Source organism: Salvelinus alpinus, chromosome 31 (assembly GCF_045679555.1).
Source record: "Salvelinus alpinus chromosome 31, SLU_Salpinus.1, whole genome shotgun sequence".
In the NCBI taxonomy this organism is placed as follows: Eukaryota; Metazoa; Chordata; class Actinopteri; order Salmoniformes; family Salmonidae; genus Salvelinus; species Salvelinus alpinus.
Genome location: NC_092116.1, coordinates 22,892,909 through 22,905,550, shown reverse-complemented (window position 1 = coordinate 22,905,550; position 12,642 = coordinate 22,892,909). Strand labels below are relative to the sequence as shown.

The 12,642-nt window shown below is 39.1% G+C and overlaps 1 protein-coding gene across 1 annotated transcript; it reads left to right on the top strand.

Moving 5' to 3' along the window:
* Positions 1 to 2,634: 2,634 nt before the first annotated feature.
* LOC139561676 (uncharacterized) lies at positions 2,635 to 8,978 on the top strand. Its single transcript, XM_071378918.1, has 10 exons — positions 2,635 to 3,133; positions 3,431 to 3,468; positions 3,867 to 3,905; positions 4,280 to 4,565; positions 5,254 to 5,399; positions 6,214 to 6,493; positions 7,168 to 7,319; positions 7,723 to 7,814; positions 7,905 to 8,022; positions 8,358 to 8,978. The coding sequence occupies exons 2-10, from the start codon at positions 3,435 to 3,437 to the stop codon at positions 8,381 to 8,383; spliced, it is 1,173 nt and encodes a 390-aa protein (XP_071235019.1). The 5' UTR covers positions 2,635 to 3,133; positions 3,431 to 3,434; the 3' UTR covers positions 8,384 to 8,978.
* Positions 8,979 to 12,642: the final 3,664 nt, after the last annotated feature.

Sequence of the window (12,642 nt, the reverse complement as noted above, 5' to 3'; positions counted from 1 at the left end):
AAAAAGATTGCAACATTTTTTCTGTTGCATGCACTAATGAACATGACCCAGATTTGCATGTTGTCCAGACAGAGAGAATAGTAAGAGAATGAGAAGAAGTAGATCCATCAACATGATGTTTTTTAAACATATACAATGAAGTATTTCATTTCCAGCAGATTCACACAGTTTCCAAAAGATTTGAAGTTTCCAACTAATTCACACAGTTTCCAACAGGGTCGTTCTTGAATTAATGTGGCAATTGGCCATTGGCATTTGGATTTGTTGTAAACTTTTTGTCTCCCCATTCTAAATCAACTAATATCATAGCTTAAAGACATGAAATATGTTTTACCATTATGATAACATTCTGCCATAGTAACACAAATGATGGTAACACCAATGAGACATTTTAGGTAAAAGGTGGATTTTCTGAAATGCTGGATACAAATGCTGAAATCTAAGGTCATCAATCATGAAAAAGTTGTTTATTAAAGTGATATGATTAATCATTTTACTCACAGTATTATTTCCCTTCAATTAATTTGACAAACACTAAATGACAGTTTGGATTTAGGCACACCAAATGATCAATGGTATCCACAATTAATGAAGTATGAAAGGGGTTTGATTAGCTAATAATTGTCTTGAATCTAGACCCCTCCACCGATAACATTTTGCCACTGGAGAGAAAGGTCCTTGTATATATTTGGAATCAGTGATTTTTAAAGCAGTAACACCAATGAAATAAAACTGAGGTAAAAGGTATTTTAATAGCCTTCTATGTTTGTATTGATCTATACAATATAATACGTTTGTTCACTTTCTAGCATTCAAAATAATAGATATCTCTAAATCTCAGAAACAAGTCACTACACCTCTATACATCACTAGTGGATCAAGCCGATTTGCTAGTCCCCAGTAGTTTCTAGTTCATAAAAATATATGTTTTGCAGTATAATGGACACATATGTTTTAATATTAAATAACAGTTAAATGGGAAATGTATTATTTTTCATGCTTTTGTCATTTGAAATGTTTTTATTTTTATTTATTTTTTACATGGTGCCAATGTCAAGGGACAGCATTTACTGACACAATTGAATAATGACTCAACAGATTCAAACAATTTCCAAAAGGTTGACACAGTCAGTGATGATGAGACAGACAGGGACAGAAAAGGTTGAAGTTGTGTAACTATTGACACGTCAGGGAGAGGATGAGGTTCTATGGATGATTGCTAAACAAATCCCCCTGGAAAACAACACACACACACACACATGCAAACACAAACAAACACACATGTGGCGGAAGAATCAGAATTAGTTAGGTAACATAGATAATTAAGATGTCTTATCTGCATAATATGCTTATGATATGCTTGTTATTAAAATGTATCCCTTCGGACTCTGGTGTTGGCAGTTGCACTTCCTCCCTCAGCTGGGGCTCAGTCACCTGGGGCCCAGAGAGGGGAGAGGTCAGGCTTGTCTTTCACATGTCCCTGGTGCTATGCAGAATATCAGAAAGAGAAGAGGACAGGAAGGAACATTGTCTTCATATGTGAATGTGTCTTTACCTATTCTAAACCATGTGAATGTGTCTTTACCTATTCTAAACCATGTGTCTTTACCTATTCTAAACCATGTGTCTTTACCTATTCCAAACCATGTGAATGTGTCTTTACCTATTCTAAACCATGTGTCTTTACCTATTCTAAACCATGTGTCTTTACCTATTCTAAACCATGTGTCTTTACCTATTCTAAACCATGTGTCTTTACCTATTCTAAACCATGTGAATGTGTCTTTACCTATTCTAAACCATGTGAATGTGTCTTTACCTATTCTAAACCATGTGTCTTTACCTATTCTAAACCATGTGAATGTGTCTTTACCTATTCTAAACCATGTGTCTTTACCTATTCTAAACCATGTGTCTTTACCTATTCTAAACCATGTGTCTTTACCTTTTCTAAACCATGTGAATGTGTCTTTACCTATTCTAAACCATGTGTCTTTACCTATTCTAAACCATGTGTCTTTACCTATTCTAAACCATGTGAATGTGTCTTTACCTTTTCTAAACCATGTGAATGTGTCTTTACCTTTTCTAAACCATGTGTCTTTACCTATTCTAAACCATGTGTCTTTACCTATTCTAAACCATGTGAATGTGTCTTTACCTATTCTAAACCATGTGAATGTGTCTTTACCTATTCTAAACCATGTGTCTTTACCTATTCTAAACGATGTGAATGTGTCTTTACCTTTTCTAAACCATGTGAATGTGTCTTTACCTATTCTAAACCATGTGAATGTGTCTTTACCTATTCTAAACCATGTGTCTTTACCTATTCTAAACCATGTGAATGTGTCTTTACCTATTCTAAACCATGTGAATGTGTCTTTACCTATTCTAAACCATGTGTCTTTACCTATTCTAAACCATGTGTCTTTACCTATTCTAAACCATGTGAATGTGTCTTTACCTATTCTAAACCATGTGAATGTGTCTTTACCTATTCTAAACCATGTGAATGTGTCTTTACCTATTCTAAACCATGTGTCTTTACCTATTCTAAACCATGTGAATGTGTCTTTACCTTTTCTAAACCATGTGTCTTTACCTATTCTCAACCATGTGTCTTTACCTATTCTAAACCATGTGAATGGATGGTGTGATTAATGGAGAACCAATTACTTGTCTCCACAATGTCTGTGCGCCAGTCACTCCCTCCTTTGGCCTTGGGGGAGATAATGCAAACACATACACACACACACACATACAAATGCAAACACACATGGGGTGGTGGGCTACGGACCACTGCTAACCAAATACACCTCACCTAAACCTCCCCATCTTTGGCTAATAGAAGGTTGTGTTCATAAGGCACCAAACAGAAGAAAACAGATTGAAACAGGGAGTGAGGGACTACCTGATCTTATCCAATCACAAACCCACATTTTTGTTTTCCATTGCAAAAAGTTGCAATTTTTTGTTGTTGTTGCTGTGTGCCCTAATGAACATGTCCCAAGTTTGCATGTTTGCCAGACAGAGAGAGAGAAAAGAGAGTAAGAAGAATCCATCACGCACACTGAGACAGAGGAGAGGAGCGAGGGATTCAGCAAAGGACAAGATAGCCTTGTCAATACAGGTATGTTAATCTTATGTTTGAATATACTGTTTTATTGTTCAAAACCTTGGCTAATACTATAAAAAGAATGATGATATAAGTAAAGAAATTGGTTATTATCACATTAATAAATGGTTATTGTTGTTGTGGTATGTGTGGCAATGTCTAATGCTGAAAAGGACAAGAACAGTACATCCACATCCTATACATGGCAGGTGTTGATGTCCAGAAATAGATCATATTAACTGATAATTAAAAGGGGGAAATGTTTAATGTTATTAATTCATATTGACTGATGAATATGTTGCTACACCTCAGATCCATGGAGTGGAGTAGGAGAGCTGTCCCTGTCTCTGGTGAGAACTAAATACCTACAAGGGTTAGGGTCAATTCTATTTCAGTTCCTGTCAAATCAGACAGTAAACCACATTCCAATTAACCTGTTAAACTCTAAGAGATTCTTATGACATTGCCAGGAATAAGATTTGAGTTGCATTTCCAAAAAGGCCTGTAGCTTTCAAAGAACCAATCAGAATTGAAAAGATCATTTGAATTTCAGTGTACTTCCTGAATTTACAGAAATTGAATTGACCCCAACCCTTCCATCTAAAAGTCAGAGCTCTCTAATGATCAGCATTACCCTATAACACGTTACACAACTTGTCATATAATGTTATTGAAGTCTATTCACAATATTATTCACTATGACAAATTCATAATATTATTCATTCATAATATTATTGTTGTTTTACAGGGATCTTCCTACTCTTTTTGAGGGTCACCATGCAGATAGGTAAATGCATTTTTAATAAAGCAGACAGACAGACAAAAACAAACAAACCAAATTAACTAATCAATGAATTAAGTATCAGTATTGGCCACTGTGACAGAAGCTAGGCCTAATAATACATTTAGTTCAGTTAACGTCCCAATTAACGGTTACTATTTACATTTGATAAAAGTTGTTGCAGGTGTGTGTGTGTGTGCAGGGGGTATTTCTATATATCTGAGGTGTATTCACTAGGAACCAAACGGAACAAAATGGCCAACACAGGGAGGGACTAATCTGAACTAACCTGTAAAACGTTGTCAGTTGCAAAACGTATGGTTAAGGTGTGCACTAATGAATAAACCTGTGTATTATATCTGTCTCTGTCACTCAAACAGACAACGTGGCATTGAGAGGAGTGGCTGCTCAGTCTTCCCGTTTTACTTGGGCCTATAGTCCAAGCAATGTCATCGATGGAAACCGCAACTCTAACTATAACTATGGTGGATCCTGCAGCAGCACTGAGTTTAACACCAACCCCTGGTGGAGAGTGGACTTGCTGGATGTGTACAGAGTGACAGCTGTCAGCATCACCAACAGAGGAGATGTTGCTCCTGAGAGACTTGATGGTGCTGAGATCCGCATCGGTAACTCACTGGAGAACAACGGCATCAACAACCCCAGGTGAAACATACTGTAGACATTTGTACATATTTATTTATTCTCTTGTAGGTGTTTAGATATGGTCTTCATGCTTCTGGAGCTGTTCTGTGTCTGTATAACACCGGCATCAACAACTCCAGGTGACAAATAGACATCTTGTCACGATCGTCTTAATGAGTAGACCAAGGCGCAGCGTGCGTAGAGTTCCACATATTTTTTATAAATCGAAACTCAAACAAAAACAATAAATCACAAACGAAACGTGACGCTACTGGTGTGCACACAGGCAACTAACTGTAGACAAGATCCCACAAACACAATGGGGAAATGGCTACCTAAATATGATCCCCAATCAGAGACAACGATAAACAGCTGCCTCTGATTGGAACCATATCAGGCCACCTTAGAAATACAATTCACCTAGATGACCCACCCTGGTCACTATCACGCCCCAACCAACATAGAGAATAAACAGCTTTCCATAGTCAGGGCATGACACATCTGTACATTTTTATGTCCTGTCTTGAAGGTGTTTGGATACATTGGTCTTCATCCATACTTCTGTAGCTATTCTGTGGCTATATATTTAACACAATGACTGTATTCTCCATGGTACATTGTAGAGAGTCCTCATGCCCCCTCTATCTCTCTTTTTCTCTTTCTCTCTCTCCTTCTCCTCTCTCTCTCTCTCTCCCCCTTTCCATTTCAGATGTGTTGTCATCTCCCACATCCCAGCAGGAGAGACCAACACCTTCCAGTGTAATGAGATGGAGGGTCGCTATGCTGTTGTGGTCATCCCTGGACAGAACAAGATTCTCACTCTGTGTGAGGTGGAAGTATATGGCACTCCTGCAGGTAATGATCTGTAACTGTCATCACTCTTCACATTCATCATCAAGTAACATTTACATTACTTTTATATAGTAGAACATCAATGTTCTGGAAGTATAAGTAATGTGCTTGCTGACAGGAACATCACTCTAGATTTCTGTCATATTCTTATTAGTGTAACTTGCTTCTGCAGTCACACTTTTAATGTTGTAACGGCTGTCTAATTCCTCCTCGGATGAGGAGAAGGAGTAAGGGTCGGACCAAAACGCAGCGTTGTATGATGACATAATGAATATTTATTAAAACAAAGACAAACATACGAAGGACACTTGAATAGAAACAAAACAACGTAGACAGACCTGAACTTGAGAACTTACATAGACACGAAGAACGCACGAACAGGTAAGACTAGCCAAACGAACGAACAAACGAAACAGTCCCGTGTGGTGCAACAGACACAGGAACAATCACCCACAAACAAACAGTGAGAACAGCCTACCTAAATATGGTTCTCAATCAGAGGAAACGTCAAACACCTGCCCCTAATTGAGAACCATATCAGGCAACACATTTAACCCAACATAGAAACAATTAACATAGAATGCCCACGCCCTGACCAACTAAACACATACAAAAACAAGGAAAACAGGTCAGGAACGTGACAAATGTTGTATTTATGTCTTGTATAGAGATTGTAATAATAACTGTGAATTCTTGAACTCTTATTTCAGACCCATCCACCCCTTTTCCCTCCCCCTCCTATCACTACTACCCCCCCATCTTCTAAACATGTCAAATGTAATTTCTGTATTAAAACATTTTTTCTCTGTCCCTCTAGTAAATGTAGCGTTGAAAGGAGTGGCCAGCCAGTCGTCACTTAATGGCTATGGCAATGCTCACAATGCCGTTGATGGGAACAGAGAATCAAACTATCCTCTAGGATCCTGCACCCACACTACACAGGAGACCAACCCATGGTGGAGAGTGGACCTGCTGGATGTGTACAGAGTGACAGCTGTCAGCATCACCAACAGAGGAGATGAAGTTCCTGAGAGGCTTGATGATGCTGAGATCCGCATCAGTAACTCTCTGGAGAACAACGGCATCAACAACCCCAGGTGAGTAGTGAAATAGAATAAACAACATTGTACTGTAATTCTGTACTGTAATACAATAATCATGTCTCTCGCTCTCTTCCCCACCCCTTCTCTCTCCCCAAACCCCTCTCTCTCCATCTCTCACCCCCTCTCTTTGTCCCCCCACCCAATCTCTGTAAAAATAATAATGTCCTTTGCTCTCTCCACCATCCCCTTCTCACTCTCCCCCTCACCCCCCTCTCTCTCCCCCACCCCATCTCTCTTTCTCCCCCTCTTACCCCCCGTTCTCTCTATCCCCCACATCCCCGTCTCTCTCTAACCCCACCCCCTTCTCTCTCTGTTCACCCATCCCCCTTGCTCTCCCCTTATCTCACCCCCTTCTCTCTCTCTCTCTCTCTCTCTCTCTCTCTCTCTCTCTCTCTCTCTCTCTCTCTCTCTCTCACCCCCACCCCCTTCTATCCCCCCTCCCCCTCAACTCTCTATGTCCCCCCACTCCCCCTCTTACTGTCCAACCACCCCCACTCTCTCTCTCAATCCCACACTCCCTCACGCTCTCTCCCGCACCCCCTCTCTCTCTGTATCCCCACTCCCTCACTCAATTCAATTTTCTCTCTACCCCTATCATATTTTCTCACCCCTCTCTCTTTCTGTGTCTCCCATCCCCCCTTCTCTCTCCCCCCCTCTCTCTCTTTCAGATGTGTTGTCATCTCCCACATCCCAGCAGGAGAGACCAACACCTTCCAGTGTAATGAGATGGAGGGTCGCTATGTTGTTGTGGTGATCCCTGGACAGAACAAGATTCTCACTCTGTGTGAGGTGGAAGTATTTGCCACTGTCAAACCTCCAGGTACTTCTTTACCAGTACATGTATTTATTCTGTCAGTGAAGGTATGCCGAATAATAACTTTAACGACCAGAATTTCTATCCTGTCGGACATCATTTAGTGGAGATAATAATTGTTTTCCAATGCATGTTTTTTATATTGAATGGGTTTTTTTGTGACTCGGTGGGAGACAATGCAAATTAGTAGAAATCTGTGTAAAATATACCGTAAAACTCATTATAATCTCGCAGTGTGACTTTTTTTTTTCTTCAACAATGTGCGTTATAAAAATAACTCTGTTTATGCATCGCTCAGCTTACTAAACTCTAGTAAAACAATCACCTTTTGAGTTTTGTGGTATTTACGGTATTTTGCACAGATTTGAACTATTTTGCACCGTGAAAAATATCAGCAAATGTATTGCAGCCACCAAGTCAAAGAGAACGGTAGTGAGGATAAAGATCCAATCAGATGCTGATCTGACAGACCAGGTGGTCAGTGACCAGCTCCTACAGCAGGTGAGAGAGAGGGGGAGGAAGAGGGAAAGAGAGAAATAGAATGTGTCTGTGTATATTAACATTTTTCTAACCGCTGGTACTTTCATCTAGCTGCATGTAGAGTTTCTGAAGCAGGGGGTGTCTGACGTTCAGCTGCGCTGGAGGACTCAACCAGATGGACAGATTTTCCACCGTGAGGAAGAAGAGGAGGGTGGATCCACACAGACAGGTAACAACAAGGAGCATATTACAGACGGTTGTCCTTATTGCAACAGACAGGCAATGAAGGCATTGTACTTTTATCAGAGTTGGGGTCAATTCCATTTCAGGAAATAAATTGATATTTTAATTCCAATTCCAATTTTCCTCATTGTGTTTCAATTATGACAATATTGAAGTGGAATTTCAGTTTACTGTCTGAATTGACTGAATTGAAATGGAATCAACCCTAACTCTGAGTCTTATTATCTTATTGCCAAGTTGTTATTGTAAGAATAGAACGTGTTAGCGAGTCATAACTCAATTAATACCTGAAAGAGTTTCTGTATGTCATTTCTCTTCCAGGTGTCTGTGGAACTGAAGGGGTCTAGCCTGATGAGAGACTCCAAAGAGACAAAATTGATTTAGGATTGGACTGCCTTGACGACATAATCTATCTACCATAAAACTTAAAGGAAATGCAAAATCTCAAATTGCCGCCTGTCCCTTTTAATAGCCAAGGCAACGGCACTCATTTCAGCAAATAATTATTATTAATAATTATGGCAATCTTCCGTTTTTATCGTCAGTAAGAAAGTACAAGCCACTGGCTGCGAACAGCTGAGAACTGCTAGATATGAACTGGCAAGCACAAAAACATCAACAACTTTGGGAGTACAGACCCCCAGAAATTGGCACCCCCAGTAAGAACTGACACAAACACAGTAAAAGATGTGAATAATTTTTCTGTCAAGAAATGTTTTTTTTAATAGAGGCATGCTGAGACAAAAGACATGTGACACAGTGTGTAAATGATAACACATTAGTGCAGGAAATTGATTAAAATGCTGGGATTAAACAATTAACTATGCAAATGTGTACAAACCTGTATGCATTAAGGAAATAGATGCCTGGCTGAAATAGAAGCATGTATCTAATATGCTGCTGTTGTGTTCAGTGATTTAAGCAAATAAATGGTTAATTGAAGTTGTCCTGTATTTAAATGTCTGTAGAAACAATATTATTCCTTTCAACATGTATCAGTTAATATGCAGTTTGGTTCATATTTGTTTCAAATAATGAACATGGTTTTGTCAAGTATATTATTGCAAGGCTGCATTCTATTGACTTACAAAAGCAGCACTAATGAGTTAGCCAAACAACTTTGATAAACAACCAAAATAAAGATGCATTTTCAGGTACATTATGTTTTTGGTTTAGACCAAGACCATTTCAAGCTTATCTTTCTAAAATATACAGTTATTTTAGAATATTTAGGCAAGTTAGTGGCTAACGCATTGATTCTAACTACTGTGATACTGCATTGTTCTTTCTCACACCATGTCCAAGAAAACTAAAATGTACATCTGCCCCCAAATAATAACTTGAACTAAATAATCTCACCCCTAGCGTGGTAACCCGACTCAATCAACTAGCCAGCTAACTTTGACAAAACACCAGATATAACTATTAATTTTCTGGTTCATTAAGACATCTAAAATTATATATGTGTTTAAGGTTGTTGAGTTAATTACACCATGCCCATTTTGAGCTTTCTCTTTCAAAAAATAAATAAAGTTATTTTCAAAATATTTTAGCAAGCTATCCATTTCTTACTATTGTTGTCAACATAGTAGAGGAGTTTGTTTATTTGAATCTATTTAAGTCCCCAATAGGGCAAAATCTTCCAAGAGTCCATGAAAAACATAGAAAAGATCCTATTATAAGAAAATTGATTAGAGGACCATATTTTGTCCCCTTGACATGGCTGGGGAGGAGGCATAACCTCTTCGTTATGGCTAGCCTAAATAAGTTCACGAGTAAAATTGTGCTTAATGAAGCAGAAAATCAATAGTTATTTCTGGTGTTTTATCAAAGTTAGCTGGCTAACTGATTGAGTCAGGATAAAAACACTAGGGAAGATATTATTTAGTTACTCATTTTTAATGTGGCAGATGTACATTTTAGTTTTCCAGGAAATTGTGTGACAGAAAGAACACTGCACTATTACAAAAGTTATGGCCTAACCTGGCCCTTATGAATGAGTGAATATCCATCGTAATACAGTAAGTCTCCCCTGGCCCTTATCAATGAGTGAATATCCATCGTAATACAGTAAGTCTCCCCTGGCCCTTATGAATGAGTGAATATCCATCGTAATACAGTAAGTCTCCCCTGGCCCTTATGAATGAGTGAATATCCATCGTAATACAGTAAGTCTCCCCTGGCCCTTATCAATGAGTGAATATCCATCGTAATACAGTAAGTCTCCCCTGGCCCTTATGAATGAGTGAATATCCATCGTAATACAGTAAGTCTCCCCTGGCCCTTATCAATGAGTGAATATCCATCGTAATACAGTAAGTCTCCCCTGGCCCTTATGAATGAGTGAATATCCATCGTAATACAGTAAGTCTCCCCTGGCCCTTATCAATGAGTGAATATCCATCGTAATACAGTAAGTCTCCCCTGGCCCTTATCAATGAGTGAATATCCATCGTAATACAGTAAGTCTCCCCTGGCCCTTATCAATGAGTGAATATCCATCGTAATACAGTAAGTCTCCCCTGGCCCTTATGAATGAGTGAATATCCATTGTAATACAGTAAGTCTCCCCTGGCCCTTATCAATGAGTGAATATCCATCGTAATACAGTAAGTCTCCCCTGGCCCTTATCAATGAGTGAATATCCATCGTAATACAGTAAGTCTCCCCTGGCCCTTATCAATGAGTAAATATCCATCGTAATACAGTAAGTCTCCCCTGGCCCTTATCAATGAGTGAATATCCATCGTAATACAGTAAGTCTCCCCTGGCCCTTATCAATGAGTGAATATCCATCGTAATACAGTAAGTCTCCCCTGGCCCTTATCAATGAGTGAATATCCATCGTAATACAGTAAGTCTCCCCTGGCCCTTATGAATGAGTGAATATCCATCGTAATACAGTAAGTCTCCCCTGGCCCTTATCAATGAGTGAATATCCATCGTAATACAGTAAGTCTCCCCTGGCCCTTATCAATGAGTGAATATCCATCGTAATACAGTAAGTCTCCCCTGGCCCTTATCAATGAGTAAATATCCATCGTAATACAGTAAGTCTCCCCTGGCCCTTATCAATGAGTAAATATCCATCGTAATACAGTAAGTCTCCCCTGGCCCTTATCAATGAGTGAATATCCATCGTAATACAGTAAGTCTCCCCTGGCCCTTATCAATGAGTGAATATCAGTTGTAATACAGTAGTTATGGTCTACCCTGGCCCTTATGAGTGAGTGAATATCCATTGTAGTAGGAGGTGCATTCAAAGAGCAGTCGAAACACTGATGTTTCTAAGGTTATTGCGTTTATTCATATTCTATAAACGGTTAATACATTAACTTACATTATTTCCCAACTCTGTCTCAATGTTTTAACAGGTGAGTACATCAATTTGTAGAGAATTTCTGTCACACATTTGTATGGTTTCTGCTCAATTAAATTAAAACACCTAAAGCTAAGCTTCTATCTAGAAAAGACCAGATTGGGTATACTGCAAAGCAGAGTTAGCCACTGACATGCCTAAATATTCAGAAATCACTATTTATTTTTTGAAAGATAAGCTTGAAATTGGTTTTGTCTAATTGACTCATCAACCCAAAACACATATTGATGTTTAGCTTTCTTAGTGTACCTGAAAATCAATCTTTATTTAGTTTTTTATCAAAGTTGGCAGGCTAACTCATTGGTGATGCTTTGTAGTATACCCCTTACACCTTGCCCAAACCGGCTGCGCGCGTGCGCCATCGTGCGCTATCGTGCATAAATGTATTTTGTCCCCCCACACCAAACGCCATCACGACACGCAGGTTAAAATATCAAAACAAACTCTGAACCAATGACATTAATTTGGGGACAGGTCGAAAAGCATTAAACATGTATGGTATTTTAGCTAGTTAGCTTGCAAATGCTAGCTAACGTTAATTTGTCCTATTTAGCTAGCTTGCTGTTGCTACTCCGACAATTAATCCACATATAAAACGGCCAACCGAATCGTTTCTAGTCATCTCTCCTCCTTCCAGGCTTTTTCATCGTTTCAATTATATGGTGATCGCATCTAAACTTTCATTGTATTACCACGACTACCGGCAAAACAGTTTTCGTCTATCACCCACGTGGGTATAGCCAATGAGGAGATGGCACGTGGGTACCTGCTTCTATAAACCAATGAGGAGATGGGAGAGGCAGGACTTGCAGCGCGATCTGCATCAGAAATAGGAACGACATCTATTTTAGCCCTTGGTGTCGCAGACGCTCGTTGGCACGCGCCAGCAGTGTGGGTGCAATAATTGAATAACATGGGTTTCTATGTGTCCGGTCTGGTCAGCATGTTAGGTGCCTTTTGATAAGTCAAAAGATTGCAGGCTTGCAATAATATACTTGACAAAACCATGTTCATTACTTGAAACAAATAGGAACCAAACTGCATATTAACTCATACATGTTGAAAGGAATAATGTTGTTTATACAGACATTTAAATTAGATGGGCGATATGGCCAAAATATTATATCACAGGACAGTATGACGGTATTTGACGGTATTTTTGGTTTTTGAATAATAAAAGTTGTACATTTGCTTTATGAGTAGTGTGATCCCAGGGTGGCAACACAT